Raw genomic sequence first — 14,600 nt, 5'->3', positions numbered from 1 at the left:
TATATCTGAAAACCGTGGCCCTATGGCCTAACTCTAAATAGAACCCATCCCAGCTTTCAGCGGGAACTTCTGGCTCTCAGCTGGCCTTGCCAGAGACAAAATGTGTGAATGCTGAATGAGAAAAGATTTTAACTCCCTCATTACCAGAGGTCTCGCTGAGGCAGGGACCGACATGGCAAGAGCTGCCCGCCGCCTCCAGACCGCCTGCCTCAACTTGGATTCCAACCTGCGCCTCTCTGAAAGCAGCTCCACCTGTTTGCTGGAGAAGCAGCTTCGGGAGAAAGTCCGGGAGATGATCCAGCTGCAGAGCCAGTGGGATGGAGAGAAAGCTGAACTGAACTCCAGGTTAGAAGAGCATTCGCAGGTGCCTCTGGTCTTTGGGGCACACACTTTTAAAGTGGGGTAAAAGCTTGCCCATTGCTATATCGAGCAGAATCAACCCGCTGATTGCAATGAGCTTGTTAGTCAAGGGATTCCAGTGGGTCCACCCTGAGTATGACCTGTGAATCATGGCACAATAATGTGTTGTTATTGCTGTTATCATTGCATTTATATTCCACCTTTCCTCCGAAAACCTCAAGGTGGTGTACACGCTTGTCTCCCTCTCCATTTTATCCTGATAACAACAACCCTGTGAAGTAGGTTAGGCTGAGAGACGGTGACTAGCCCAAGGTCGTCCAGTGCACTTCATGGCTGAGTGGGGATTTGCACTTCCTTCGCACGGCACGTAGTTAAACTACGGAACTTGTGATGGCCACGAACTTTAAAAGAGGATTGGACAAATGCATGGAGGACAAGGCTATTAACAGCTACTAAATCACGGTGGCTATGTTCTGCCTCCACTGCCAGAGGAACTATGTCTCTGAATGCCAGTTGCTGGGAATTGCAGGTGGGCAGAGTGCTATTGCATTCCTGTCCTACTTACAGGCTTTGCATGGGCAACTGGTTGGCCACTGTGAGAACAGGATGCTGGACTAGATGAGCTGATCCAGCAGGGCTCCTTTTATATTCTTAGTCCCTCAGGTCCTAATCCAGCACTCTAGTCACTACACCACACTGGCTCTCTTAGAATGGAAGGCAATTTTAATGGAGGGGGCACTGTCTGTGATGTTTATGCATACCCAGCTTTTGCTTCCGGTAACCCAGAAGCATTGGCATTGGGACAAAACAAAGAAACATATTTGCATGTCACAATCTCAACTGTGAGCAGTGACTAAGGCACTGAAACAAAGGAAGAGCTGGCAGCCAGGTCAGTAGAGCCATTGATGCAAGCTGGCACGGTGGTGCCCAAATTGAATAGCAAGGAGCACCTCAAGCCAGCATCCCCTGCAAGGTGAGCTCCTTGGAGATAGCAAGTCCCCAAGCTGGATTCTCGAAGGGACTAGCACACTCAGGAACAAAAGCTTCCTAGTGCTCAGCTGCCAGTGCAACCAACACCATTGGCAAGAAGTAACAGAGAGGCAATGGAGTGCTTGGTTCTAGCCCAGAGGACTACTCTTTGAGGCTCTCTGCTCCTCGGGGAGTGGGGCAGAGCCTGTAAGGAGTAGCTTGGTCCAGGGAGGATATAAAGGCGAACTGGGACCTAGGAACTATTGGGAAAAGTTGTCTGCTCTCTCGGATATCTGGGGGGGGGGGGTAATATAAACTGTAAATCTGACAGCTCTTGTTCTCCATTGGTTCTTGATCTTGGATTGGGGCCACACCATCTGGATTCTTATTGACTGTTCTCTTCATCAATCCATCAACCAAGACCTCTTGCTGAATCTCCTTTCTCCCAGTCCTTGTGTGAACTTGTCCAGGACAGTACATAGTGGGAAGGGAAGCCTTTCTGAAGCTACTTTCAGCTCTTAAAAATTGTTGTCAGCCCCTGACCATGTATCTTTTTAATGTGATGTGTGAATTGGTGGTTTAACGATCCCAAGAGTATGAAGAATTGAGTCTTTTGAGGTCTTATGTTTTCACTCCTGATCAATCTGCCACCTATGCCTGCTTTGTGTCTTACAGGATTGCAGAGTTGACCATGTTAGGAGATAAACTTAAAGAACAGAACGCAAAGAAAGAGAAGACCATCTCTGCCCTAAAAATGGACATTCAGAAATTGGTATACGTACCCACAAACCCCCCTTTCTATCACTCTCTCAGGCAAACACACATAGCCTTACCAACATATACATCCTCACAGGAATGCACGGCCTAATACATACACACTGGCTTGCACTGCCACACACACACACACACACACACACACACACACACCTGACTTCTCATACTTTCTGTGCCCTTTCCCCATGTCCATTTCTGAGAAACTGCTTATCTTTGAACACTAGGAGGCCAGTAAGATTGGAGATCTAGAAGAGGTGAAGGACCTGAAAGAAGAAATCGAATATTTGCAACATAGCTTGAACAGCATCACAAAGGTGTGCAAAACTTTTACCTACCCTGTAATCCAGTTAAATTGTTATATATTCGTTCACAAGACGACTCTGACTCACTCTGTGTAATTTGATGGTAGACATCTAACTTGAGTAGAAATTGATGCTCGATTCACTAGGAAGTTCTTACACAAGCCCAGCTGAAATTAAAGGGCGCTATAGTGAGAGAGAAACCTATAGACCACAACCTGCTTTCTCTCTCACTACCACTATTTGTTGATGGCACTCACCATCCTCCATTGGGCTTCTGGACATGCATCAGTGGTGGGCAGTCTGCAGCCATTTTGAACACGGGCTAAGTTTGTTTTCCATCATTGGTGGCTGCCAGCAGTGTTAACTTACCCAAAATGTAAAGTCTCTGTCCATAGACACGAACCTCTAGCCCGATCCAGACCCAGTAAATCTCATAGATCTGCGTTGGAATCTGCCAGGCCTCTTTAGCAGTCTCTTTTTTACAACCATAGTCTCACAGAGTTAGGGTGGGGGATGCGGGGAACCCACTTAGTTCAACCCCAGTCTCATTACGGTATAATAACTTGTGATTGATTTGACTGGCATTCACTTCCTCTCAACTCTCCTCCTAGCTGGCTTTGTCTGAATCCAAGAGCACAGGACTCGGTTCCTTGGAAAGTACAAGAACCTCGTCAGAGGAAGACGCCCTATGGCAGACGTCCCCTCGGCGCTCCACCTCTCCCCACCGCCGGCGGGTATCACCCTCCCGGGCACACCCTTCATCGCTTCAGAATGCAGCACTGCAAGCAGTTCGTGCTGCTATCCAGAAATCACAGCAGCATGAGCAGGTTTGGATATCTTGAGTTTACGGTTATAAATCTTAAAAGAGAGAGAGAGAGAGAGAGAACAGTGATACAGTCATCTAATGCTTCTACCTTACAGTTATTTCAAAATATGTATAAAACTGTAAATTTCACAGAGTATTGAAACCAGGAGGTGCTGCAACAATAGCCTCCCAACTGCAGCGTCACTTACTAGGAAAGGCGAGACAGTGAGGTTGGTGCTGTGCAGGTGCACCAAATCCGGCCCTTTTGCTGCTTCACCCACACTGCCCTGACCTTGCTGGATTTCTCCAAGAGAAATGGGCTCCTTCCGCCATCCCCTGGGGCTCTTAGTGCACCGGCTGCCACAGGAACCCTTCACCCCGCCCCCATCCTGGCCTTTGTCAGGGCAACAGCTGCAACAACCTTTTGCAATGGCTCTTAGTGTCCACCCATACCCCTCGTGCATGCAGGCAGCATAGCCGAATGGTGGAGCTCAGGAAACCAGCTTTCAGAGATAGGAATGCAATGCCTCTTCTGCACATTTTGGGTTTACCCAAACCACAGATTTCTGTATTTATTTGCAAAATCCAGCTTCTCTGGCTATACTCAGCTCCTCAGCGTCAGTGAAGGTGTTGATCACAGCACTTGCCCAACTGTTAAATGGGGTAAACCCCCCCCCCCCGTGCATATTGTGTTGTATGATGTGGAAGGGGCTTCCTGCTTGCTTGCTCCCCCCCCCCTCTTTTTTAATGAACAGGAGTTGCGTGTGCAGCTGGAGTCTTGCCAGGATGTCCTGGGAACTGTCAAGAAGCAGCTCGCTGACTGCCAGCAGGAAGCGCAGGCAGCAAAACAGCGGCTGCAGGAAGAGAGGCAGGAATGTGAAGAGCTGAGCCGGTCACTGGAGGATTGCAGGAGGGAACTGCAACGCTGGAAAGCCTCAGTGGAGGTGCTAGGAAGGTGAAAGAGGGAGCCTTCAGATCTGTTAATGCTTTTGAGGGACACGCCTCTGCCTCAGTCCTTCAGGTGGTTAAGTAGATTGTGACCTTCAAATAAGTGTCTCGGAAAGGAAGCCATCACCCTCTGCAGTGACGCGTCAGTGATTGGAAACTCCCTATGCCACCCACCCATTCACATCCAAGGAGGGTCCACAGCTCAGAGATAAGAGCATATGTGTTGCATTTAGTCCGTGGCATCTCCAGGCATGGCTGGGAAAGACTCCTAGCGAGCCACTGCCGGTCAGTGTAGACCAGCCTCTGCCAACCTGGTCCCCTCCAGATGTTTTGAATAGCAACTCCCATCAGCACCAGCCCAGCACATCTGGAGGTGCCACAGTGGCAAAAACTGGTGTGTGTAGAAGATACTGAACTACATAGGCTAACTGTGTGACTCAGTATAAGGCAGCCCCTGTGCTTACCTAAGGGCAGCACATTCATGATACAGTTTGACTTGGGTTGGTGGGTGGATGAGGAATATTGTACAACTCACTTTTCCGTAGTAACATAAAGGGGTCTCTTGTTCTGATGATGTGATTTCACACCTCTGCACCCATTTCTGTTGTGATTGTCAGCCAAAGAGATGAAAAGTGATTCTTAAAGTGATGATGAAACACCGTCTTTGGGAATAACATGCATCAGCATTCGTTGCTGCCAAAGGTTATCAAATGCCTCTCCACAATAGCCCCAACAGTATTACTGCAGTGTTATTTATCTTCGACGCATATAAAAGAGTATGTGTGAAATTAATTTCTCCCAGGAAGGTCTTTGGGTAGCATAGAGTGGCACCTGCTTTATTGTTCCTTGTTGGGGATTTAAAAGAAGAACTTTTGCTGCATTTTGACAGGTTCCCCCTCCTTGCCCCTGCTTCAATTATTTGAAGGATTCACTAAATCAGCCTTCCCCTACCTGGTGCCCTCCAGATATTTTTGGACTACAACTGGTTGGGGAAAGCTGCACTAAGTTGTATGAGGAGTGTACAAATACAATGGATGGACAGGCAGGTAGGTTGATAGAGGCATTTTTGCTGCAGATACATTTCATGCTACAGAATATTTGAGTATGAATTGCAGCATTCAGTACTCCTGGCTTTTGGTAGAGGGTCTGAATTGATGGCTTTTAGTTGCTTTGCACTATCTTTTTTTATTTTGTCCCCTGCCACTGGAAAACTTTTTTTTCTGTTCAAGGCCTTTGGTGGGGCAGGATTAATTGCCTTCCTCCTGCCTGCCCCTTCTCTGCAAGCAAGTAAGCCCACCCACTTGCGAAAGAGAAGTGGTGGTTGGTCACTAAATGCATGTGGAGGAAGCAGAGCATGTATTTCTACCCCAAGACAAACGGGGGCCTGTTTTCAGGGTGCATTATCTTGACCCCAGGTTGCTCATATTTTGTTTGTTTGTTTTTCACTCCCCAGAGAGAAGGAGGCAGCAGAAATGGCAGTGGAAAGCCTGAATCAGCAGCTCGATTCCTCCCATCTGGAGGTGGAGCGGCTGAAGACTATGAATGGAGAGCTGCAGAGACAGCGAAAGCTCCTGGAAGAACAGAAGGAGGATGTCATTAAGGAAAGGGAGAGAACGAAGAAGGAGCTGGAGCGGGGGTGAGGTGCTGCAGTTGTGTCCCTGGTGCTTTGATGCACAAGGCAATCCTGCTCTCTGTGCTGGTCTTCAAAGACATGGCAGGACTTTTCCAGATTCTCACACTTGGGCAGATAGATAGCCTTTGCTAATAATATTGGCCGTAGTTCGTGTGAATTATCAGCGCTGCAAGTCATGATAGCTGTATTCTGCCTCAGAAGCAGTGAGCCTCTGCGTGCCGGTTGCTGGGGAACAAGAAGGATGTGGTCATGAAAGATAGCTGCAATAATGGAAAGAAAAAACTGAACCCCAACGACATTAATTGGCATCCCAAGGTGTATCAACACAATGAGTTAAGCGTAATCTGGCTTGGTTGGTGCAAGGCATAGTTAGACCTTTTCTTCTTCCTCAGGCAAAGATCCCTGGAGCAGCTTGAGGAAAGGATGTCTGCCCTGAAGAAAGAGCTGGTGACAGTCAAGGAGTCTTTGAACCAAGCCATGCTGGAGAAGGATATGCTAGAGAGTGCGAAGGAAGGCTTGAGCGGAGCACTTTCCAAAGTAAGGGTGGCCAATAGGCACATTCCATATGCCAAATAACTCTCCTCCTGTCTGTTGCCCTAACTTGAGGATATTGTCCTCCCCCTTATGTTTCTAACTATTGCTGACATGGCCCCCAAACCCCCCCCCCCCCAGCATCTATTTGCTTTTCTTGGAAAACAAAATCTTGACTTTTCTATATGTGAAGTAATTACATATAGCATTGTAAAAGCTATAAAAGGATTTTATCATGCATAGCCTTGTGTAGTCAGATGGGAAAGAAAGCCAATTAAAGAAAAGCGGCGACAGCCTTAAGAACAAAGTATGGGATTGTCCAAAGTCAAGGATAGGAACAGGCAGCAGCTAAGTCCAGAGGTTGTGCGAAAGCAGGACTCGACTGGCAGCAAGTACAGAGACTTGGGAGGCAAAGGTACAAAGCACAAGTTGTAAAACATTTATTGTTTTTGTATATTTCTTGTTTAGCCACCTTGAACTTTTCAGGAAATGTGTTTTTAATCATCGTTAATTCAGTTTATTAGCCACCCCATAATAAGAGTTCCCTGGGCAACAAGCAAAGCAACAATAGCAGCAACTTAGTGCAACTGGTAGTCTGTCGCTGTCCACTTCTAGTACCAGGGAGTCTGGAGGGAGAGGCTAGTATTGCCACAGCAGGCTAAGACCATAGATCTGTAATGGTTGGGTTCCAGGGTTTTATGGGAAAGCCCCTTGGCCAAAAGTCCCGGGAGCTTGGTTTATTGCAAAGCCATGCCAGGCAGAAAGGCATAGTGCCCTTTTACTCTGGAAAATGTCACTGAATATTTGCTTTCCGCGTGGGCTTCTATTAGTGCCTGGTTTGGAGGAAGGGAAAAGAGAATGAATGTAAAATAATAGCTGTTGTATCTTGATACCCGGTGCTGACAGTTGACTGTGAATCCCAGAGACTTAGCCAGGAGGGCAGCATTACTGAATCTGAGACAATCCAGCACTCTAGAAGAACCAAATTTCATTCCTGACAGCTTCGGTCCCTTATGTTTTAAGGGGAAAGCAGAACTGTGGGTGAGGTACCATTGCATGCCATCACATCATCAGGGCTTGATATTTGAAAACAGTAAACTGTGTGCTAAGTTTAATCTCTTTTCTTGGAAATAATGTGCCTGCCAAGGCCATGGTCCAATAAAGTGTTAGGGCAGGCCCTGAATGAGTAACTATTTTGGTAAAAAACACTCCTATGAACACTGCCCTAGCAGCTCAGATTGGCTCTGCTGAAGTGAGTAGCATATCTCTTTGCCACCCACACTTTGGCTAGAATGAACTTTCAGGGGGGAAACTATATTTTCCTAACATAATATTGCCTGGTTATGTAATGAACTTGATCTTAAAGAAAAATATAGTGTTAACTTTTGTATGCACAAATGCTAAGGATTCCCTCTTCCTTTTCTCAGTTTCAAGGTGTTTTTTGTTTTTTTAAAAGGCACTGATTGGTATTAAATTGAATGTGGAATGGACAAATAGACCCTTTTTAAAAAAAGTTTGGCACAAGCCATATACAGATATAGATATATTTAACAAAGAAAAAACCTCAATGATAGATTTTAAACACACAGAGTAATAATAATAAAATGTTCAAATGTGGCAAAAGAGAGGAGGTCCTCAGACTACTACATAATGGATAAAAGGTAAAGGTAACGGGACCCCTGACCATTAGGTCCAGTTGCGGACGACTTTGGGGTTGCGGTGCTCATCTCGCTTTACTGGCCGAGGGAGCCGGCGTACAGCTTCTGGGTCATGTGGCCAGCATGACTAAGCCGCTTCTGATGAACCAGAGCAGCTCATGGAAACACCGTTTACCTTCCCACTGGAGCAGTACCTATTTATCTACTTGCACTTGATGTGCTTTTGAACTGCTAGGTGGGCAGGAGCTGGGACCGAGCAACGGGAGCTCACCCCATTGCGGGGATTCGAACCGCCGACCTTCTGATCGGCAAACCCTAGGCTCTGTGGATTAGATAGTGCGTATTTATTCTTTCAGGTTTGAAGTATAAGTCTCTTGGCCATAAAGGCTCAAAACATTCACTCTTGTTTTCCTGCTATTAATCCCCAAACTGTAGTAATATACTGTAGTTTAAAAGTACCTGAACATCTGTAAATATCAAATATTTTGCCCATGCAAAATTTACGTGGACAGCAACTTCAGATCAAAAATAATATTTCTCACTGGATGTGCCCACATCATATGCCTCAACAAGGCCCTTTTAGCATTACACTTCCAGCATCTATCTGGATTGGACCATGTCTTCCTGTACAACTTGTTGTGGAGTGTAGTATTCATCAAACAGCTTCATTATTGTTTTTTTGCAGGTTCAGTCTCAATTTCAAATCTAGAGAACCTCCAGTATAGATTCTAAAGCAGTTTCCCATTGTTTGGGTTTTATAGCACATTCTAATTACCTATTCCACAACTCTCCCAAGTTCCTAAAATCTACTTTATAAAGGTCCAATAAGTATTATAAGCAGCATTCGTGGATTTAGCTTTCTGAGAAGATCCAATCATTTGATCTAACCATTTAGGAGATGCTGAAGCACAAATAGACACCGACAAATGTAATTGAAGATGCTGCCATTCAGCAGTCAATAAATGATATTTAAACAACAATATAGAAGACGACAACCAAAATGCCAACCAGCTGATTTAATGTATAAATTCCACAACTGACCCATTTCTTCCATGGAAAAGGCTGCCTACGGTATCTATCGTCAAATTCGGATTACCCCATAAAGTTAATTAGGCATGAGTTTGTGGACCTCTGTTCCCTAAAGCAGAGATTCTCATCTGAGGCACCATTGCTATGCCTTGAAGGGGAAGTAGCCTGGAGTTGGAGGTGAAATTCAGTATCTTAATTTCCTCCTCAGGTTAAAGCCACCAGTGCTAACCTTGAGCTCTCCATACACAAGATGAAATCGGAAGACGCTGTGCTGAGAGACTCGTTAGCCAAGATGGGTGCTCTGAACGAAGGGCTGGCTCATGACAAAGTCAGCCTCAACCGCATAATTCTACAGGTAACAAAGACAGCCAGGCTGTAGCAGGGGGTGTAGCTGAGTGTAGCCACTGCTTATGTGAGCGTGTAGGCACAGCTGGCCCTACCATTGGGCAAGTGAAGTCAACTGCCTCTGGCAGAGGATCTGAGTCAGCTCTAAGTGTGGTGGAGGGTGAGACAGTGGCGGAGCTTCATGCTCCGGCACCAGGGGGACAGAGAGCAGGCGGGGGCATGACGCGCCGCCTGTGGGGGAGTGGTGCTGAGCTCGGGGGGCAGTGCGCTCCCCCTGCACTCTTCTTCCTCCGCCAGTGGGGTGCGATAACAGATTGTACCCCTGGTATAACAATCACCTTGAGGGCTACAAACAGCATGCTGCAAACGATTTAGCAGAGCCCAAGATTTAAAATGATCACTTCTAGTTGTGTTAGGAAGAAGTTAGGAAACTGCTGTGAACCTTGGAGTAGTGCTGTCTCTGCCTCGTGATAGAATGAGAGTTAAACTAAAGGAGAATAGAATGGAATCTCTCATCAGTGTAAAATGTTAAAAACAGCTGTCTACAAGGTGTGGGGAGGAGTAGGGAACTCTAATTGGGACCTTGTTGCTGGGAGAGGGTCTGTTACCCGCTCACCCCCATTGCCAATGCCAACATACCTGGGCAAACTCTCTGAAGCTGCTGTTTATCCGGTTAGTATAGCATTTTTGTATGATACTTTACATTTCCCCTAATAGGGCAAATAGCAACTGGGGAAGGGGGGGTGATTATCAGGAAAACATTGTATGTGTCAGAGAGAGCTAATTCTCTCCTCCCTTAATATCAGGGTTGCAGTCCAACACACACATACCACCATCACTTTCCATAAGTGTAACAATATGGAAGATCCAATACAGTGGTACCTCGGGTTAATAACTTAATTCGTTCTAGAGGTCTGTTCTTAAGCTGAAACTGTTCTTAACCTGAGGTACCACTTTAGCTAATGGGGCCTCCCGCTGCCGCCACACGATTTCTGTTCTCATCCTGAAGCAAAGTTCTTAACCTGAGGGATTACTTCCGGGTTAGCGGAGTCTGTAACCTGAAGCGTCTGTAACCCGAGGTACCACTGTAATGGACTTCTGTTGTCTCATCTTCTTTGACCCTGTCATATGTAAATTCAAAAACAAAATACAACTACCCCGAGTCCTAGTCTAAGCCTTTTTTTTAATCCTAAAACTGTGGTAGCCATATCCTGGAAGAGCATGCCTTGAATCCCGGTTTGCCTGTCTGTCCCCGAGTGTCCCTTGCTCAGAGCAAACAAAGCTCTCCTCAGTGGTTTCGCTGGCTGCCAAAATGCACACTTTCCTGTCAGCCTCCTTAAACCCATGGTGTGCCAGAAAGCTTTCGGCCTCATGAGCACCATCATCCCTGCGGGGCTTGTAACCGCCAAGAGCTTGTAACTTGCAGTGAGGCCTGAAATGGGGGGGACTCAAGAGTGCTCACACACTCCACAGCTTATGCCAACAGCATTTATAACTTCCGGAAGACTTCAAGCATGCTATTGCTGCCTAATGGAAGCTTGTAAGCTGCCTACAACAAGCACATGGGAAAATTCACCCAAGCACTGCTATCGTAGCCTTCAAGACTGTGCCCTCATTGAAGCGCCTGCTCAGTTTGGGGGGAAATTGAAGCAAAACCTTTCCTGTCACCATTCATTTGTGCAAGTGGGGGGCGGGGGGTAAGGAAGGAAAGCAAAAGGAAGGGAAATCCAGAGTCCAGAATTACCCCCAACGTTTCTGCATGGTTGAAATTGTGAATCAGAAACTGAGCTGGCTTAAGTGGATCTACTTTACTAGAAGGTCCTTTTGATTGACAGTGCTTAAATATGTCCACTGGAGTACAGTATTTGAGCAAAACCAGGCCCAAACAGAGGGAACAGAATGAGAACTGATGGTAGGAGGTTTGGTTCAATCTAGATGTGCTTTTAATGGACTTAATGCAATTAATGTGCATATTTTTAAAATTGTGAATAGCAACTAAAGACAGACAGACAGACAGACACTGCAGAGAATGGGAAGGCAACCTTCCTTCTTCAAATAGCAGCTTGGGAAGCCAATTTTCATTTAGACTACAAGTGGAGAAGGATAAAGCCTTCCCGTATATTGTGGTCTCACTGCTGTTTGCCCCTCTTCCCCTGCCCTGCGACTGTTGTTTAGGTTTTCTGAAATGTGTTAATTGCATTCACACAATTTATGTCACATTTAGCATTTAGGCCTCATTTGCATGTCACCTCAAACAATAATTACCGTAAACTAAACTTATGGTTTAAAGGTGAATGCTGGTGCACACTGCTGAAACCGCAGGCATTTTGCTCCACTCCACTCCTTCTGATGGCACCCTGCTAGGAGTAAATGATAACAACAACAACTTTATTGTCATTGTACAACCTGTGTACAATGAAATTGAATTTCTGAACTCATGAGTTGTTTCCCCCAAACAAACTACAAGTAGGGGTGTTGGAAAATTCTAATGAAAACTGAAAAAGAAGCGGAAATTGATGCAGTCCACACATTCATTTGTGGTCAGGGATGGAATTCTGTCTAGTGAGTCTGACCAGTATTGGTTCGCATTGTGTTGCTTTTCTAACTCTGCAAATGGTATGCAATGAATGACTTTTTTAAAAAAGCATTGTTTTGACATTTCCTTTACATTGAAATGAATGTAAGTTCCAGAAATACTTATGTAAACTTATGTAACTTACGTTAAATACTGGTCAGCGAAACAAATAACTGCACTGAAAAATAAACGGCACTGATTCTGACAAGCACAAGTTGGAACGGAAACCACTGCCTTCTTATAGCTCTACCCATGAGCTGTAAGCCAAGCGCAAACATCGTTTACCATTCATGCTTTGTTTGGAGAGAAATAAGCCACAATCCTGGGTTTGGACGTAACGCTAAGCCAGACCATGGGTTTGCTCCTGTCAACACGGCAGGAGAGGGAGGAGAGAAGAGTCATTATGTCAGCGGTGTGTACGACTGCACTGTGTGTTCTCCTTTAAATCAGTGTTTAGTTTGAAGAGATGTGCAAAAAGGTAAAGATAAAGGACCCCTGGCAGTTAAGTCCAGTCGCAGACGACTCTGAGATTGCGGCGCTCATCTCGCTTTACAGGCCATGTTTGTCCACAGACAGTTTTTCTGGGTCATGTGGCCAGCATAAGCTGCTTCTGGTGCAACGGAACACCAAAACCATAGCAGCACACAGAAACGCCATTTACCTTCCCGCCGGAGTGGTACCTATTTATCTACTTGCACTTTTTGGCGTGCTTTCGAACTGCTAGGTTGGCAGGAGCTGGGACCGAGCAACGGGAGCTCACCCTGCTGCGGGGATTCGAACCGTCAACCTTCAGATAGCCAAGCCCAAGAGGTTCATTGGTTTAGACCACAGCGCCATCCACATCCCATGGATGTGCAAACTAGACCATAATTTGGTCCTTAGAATCTCTGCATTGGAGGGGAGAAATGGCCAAAAGAAAGGAGCTATTGCTCTATTTTTACACTTGAAACGTAATCAGATTTTTGCCAAATTGGTTTTTACCACAAATGCAAAAGCAAAATACCCCCCCCCAATTGACCAGAATATACATTTGAATAACAGAAGGCCTCCCTCCCATTTTCTCTTCTGTGCTAATGATTGAATTCAACAATAAATCTAGGGGTCGTGTGTGAAAGCGCCACAAGGATGTATCCTCTTACCCTTCCACCAAGGTTAGTCCACCTTTTGTTTTCCTGCTGGATCATCCCCTTCTAGAGCCTGCAAACCCCAGTCTTTCCTCTTGTTGTGCAGCTTGAAGAGGAGAAGAGCAGGCTTTCAAGTAGGAAGCGGGAGCTGGAACAAGAGCAAGCCGGTTGGCGTGAGCAGCTGGCGCACTTGGAGCAAGAACTGATGTGCATGAGGGCAGAGAAGCAGGGGCTGGAGCAGAACTGCAAGGCCTCAGAAGAGAAGCAGGAGAGACTGGAAGGGGAAGTGGCCTTGCTCCACAGGGAGAGAATCCAGTTTCAGGACCAAATAATGCAGGTATGAAACAGAGGGCAGGGCACAGTACCTTTTTATTTCCTCAGAATACAGTAAGGATGTGAATAAGAGAGGGCTTAGGATCAGTTTTGTCTTCCTGGGTGAGCACTCTGCTGGGGAGGTGACAAGTGGGGCATGATAGATCACTAAGTCTTTCCTATTGCAGCCGAACATGAGATTTGGAGTAAATTATGTGAATTACAAAAACTTGGCCCTTCGGTTGCTATCCTGGTTGCAAAAGTTGTGGGAAGCGGGAGTGCAGCACTTGGCATTCCCCACCCCCCCACCCCGCAACCCCAATGATTGCTAACATATTGGTTTGGCAGGATTGATCTGCTGGAAATGCGGAGGTTTGATGTGTTGAAAACATTATACAGTATTGCATTTCAGTTGCCAATTTAGCTCTGATGACAGTAGAGATATAACTTGTGCTCGAGCATTATTGTGCTTGGATCCGTTACTCCAATATAAAAAGACTTTTATAAATAAATATAAGAATATAATATGCGAAAGGTTCCAGTGAGAAACGCCACTTGTTGATTCAGATGGTTGCTCATAATAACTAGGTTGGCCCTGACACAAGAGCGCATCTTGGCGATACACTCGGCAAAGCTTCTGCAATACAGTTGATCCAAACAAACCATTTTGGGATCCCTGTCCAGCAGAACCACTGAGTTCAGAGGCTGTCCTAAGCATACTCAGCCCAAGGAGGACAGACGACTGGTAGTTCAGTTCTTTATTGACAAGGCACACACTTATGGTAGCTCCTAAGGTGCACAGAACACACACACACATGCTTCTACCAACTTCAGTAGCTGGCATCCCCTCCCCAGAGCTGGACTGGTGGAGCAACATCATAACCACACCTCCACCCAACCTTGCTCCAGCCCCATTTCCTGACCTGTGTCCTTCACCCCCTCCCCTCTCTCTGTTGTGGAAAGTGGGGGTGGTTAAAATAAAATTTAAAAATCCTCCTGTCAGACTGGGAATATCCCCTCACTCACCCAGTTTAGGGCATTCCACCATTCTTCAGCAGAGTTTCTTTTCTTTCAGAAAAGTAAGCGGCTCACAAACAAAGCTTTAATAATGAAGAAAACTAAAACAACATCATGGTTTCTCTAACTGAACTTAACTGAACACTTGAAGGGAGGGGCCGATTCCGGAGCACAACACAAAAGCCCCGCTCACCAGATGCCAGGCACTCTACTATTCA

At 46.1% G+C, this 14,600-nt stretch overlaps 1 protein-coding gene across 4 annotated transcripts in view; it reads left to right on the top strand.

The window, feature by feature from the left end:
* CROCC2 (ciliary rootlet coiled-coil, rootletin family member 2) overlaps window positions 1-14,600 on the top strand; it is an 87,283-nt gene that overhangs the window by 24,992 nt on the left and 47,691 nt on the right. For all 4 annotated transcript variants that reach the window (XM_088670792.1, XM_060274572.2, XM_035133879.3 and 1 more), the window contains 9 exons: window positions 148-345; window positions 2,005-2,101; window positions 2,328-2,417; window positions 3,017-3,232; window positions 3,966-4,165; window positions 5,612-5,794; window positions 6,184-6,328; window positions 9,218-9,364; window positions 13,160-13,390. In XM_088670792.1, the coding sequence (XP_088526918.1) occupies window positions 148-345; window positions 2,005-2,101; window positions 2,328-2,417; window positions 3,017-3,232; window positions 3,966-4,165; window positions 5,612-5,794; window positions 6,184-6,328; window positions 9,218-9,364; window positions 13,160-13,390 (1,507 nt within the window). The remainder of the gene's footprint in view (window positions 1-147; window positions 346-2,004; window positions 2,102-2,327; window positions 2,418-3,016; window positions 3,233-3,965; window positions 4,166-5,611; window positions 5,795-6,183; window positions 6,329-9,217; window positions 9,365-13,159; window positions 13,391-14,600) is intronic.

Source organism: Zootoca vivipara, chromosome 5 (genome assembly GCF_965207765.1).
Source record: "Zootoca vivipara chromosome 5, rZooViv2.hap1.1, whole genome shotgun sequence".
NCBI lineage: Eukaryota > Metazoa > Chordata > Lepidosauria > Squamata > Lacertidae > Zootoca > Zootoca vivipara.
Note: the sequence above shows the minus strand (reverse complement) of the source record. Positions and strands in the feature narration are given on the sequence as shown.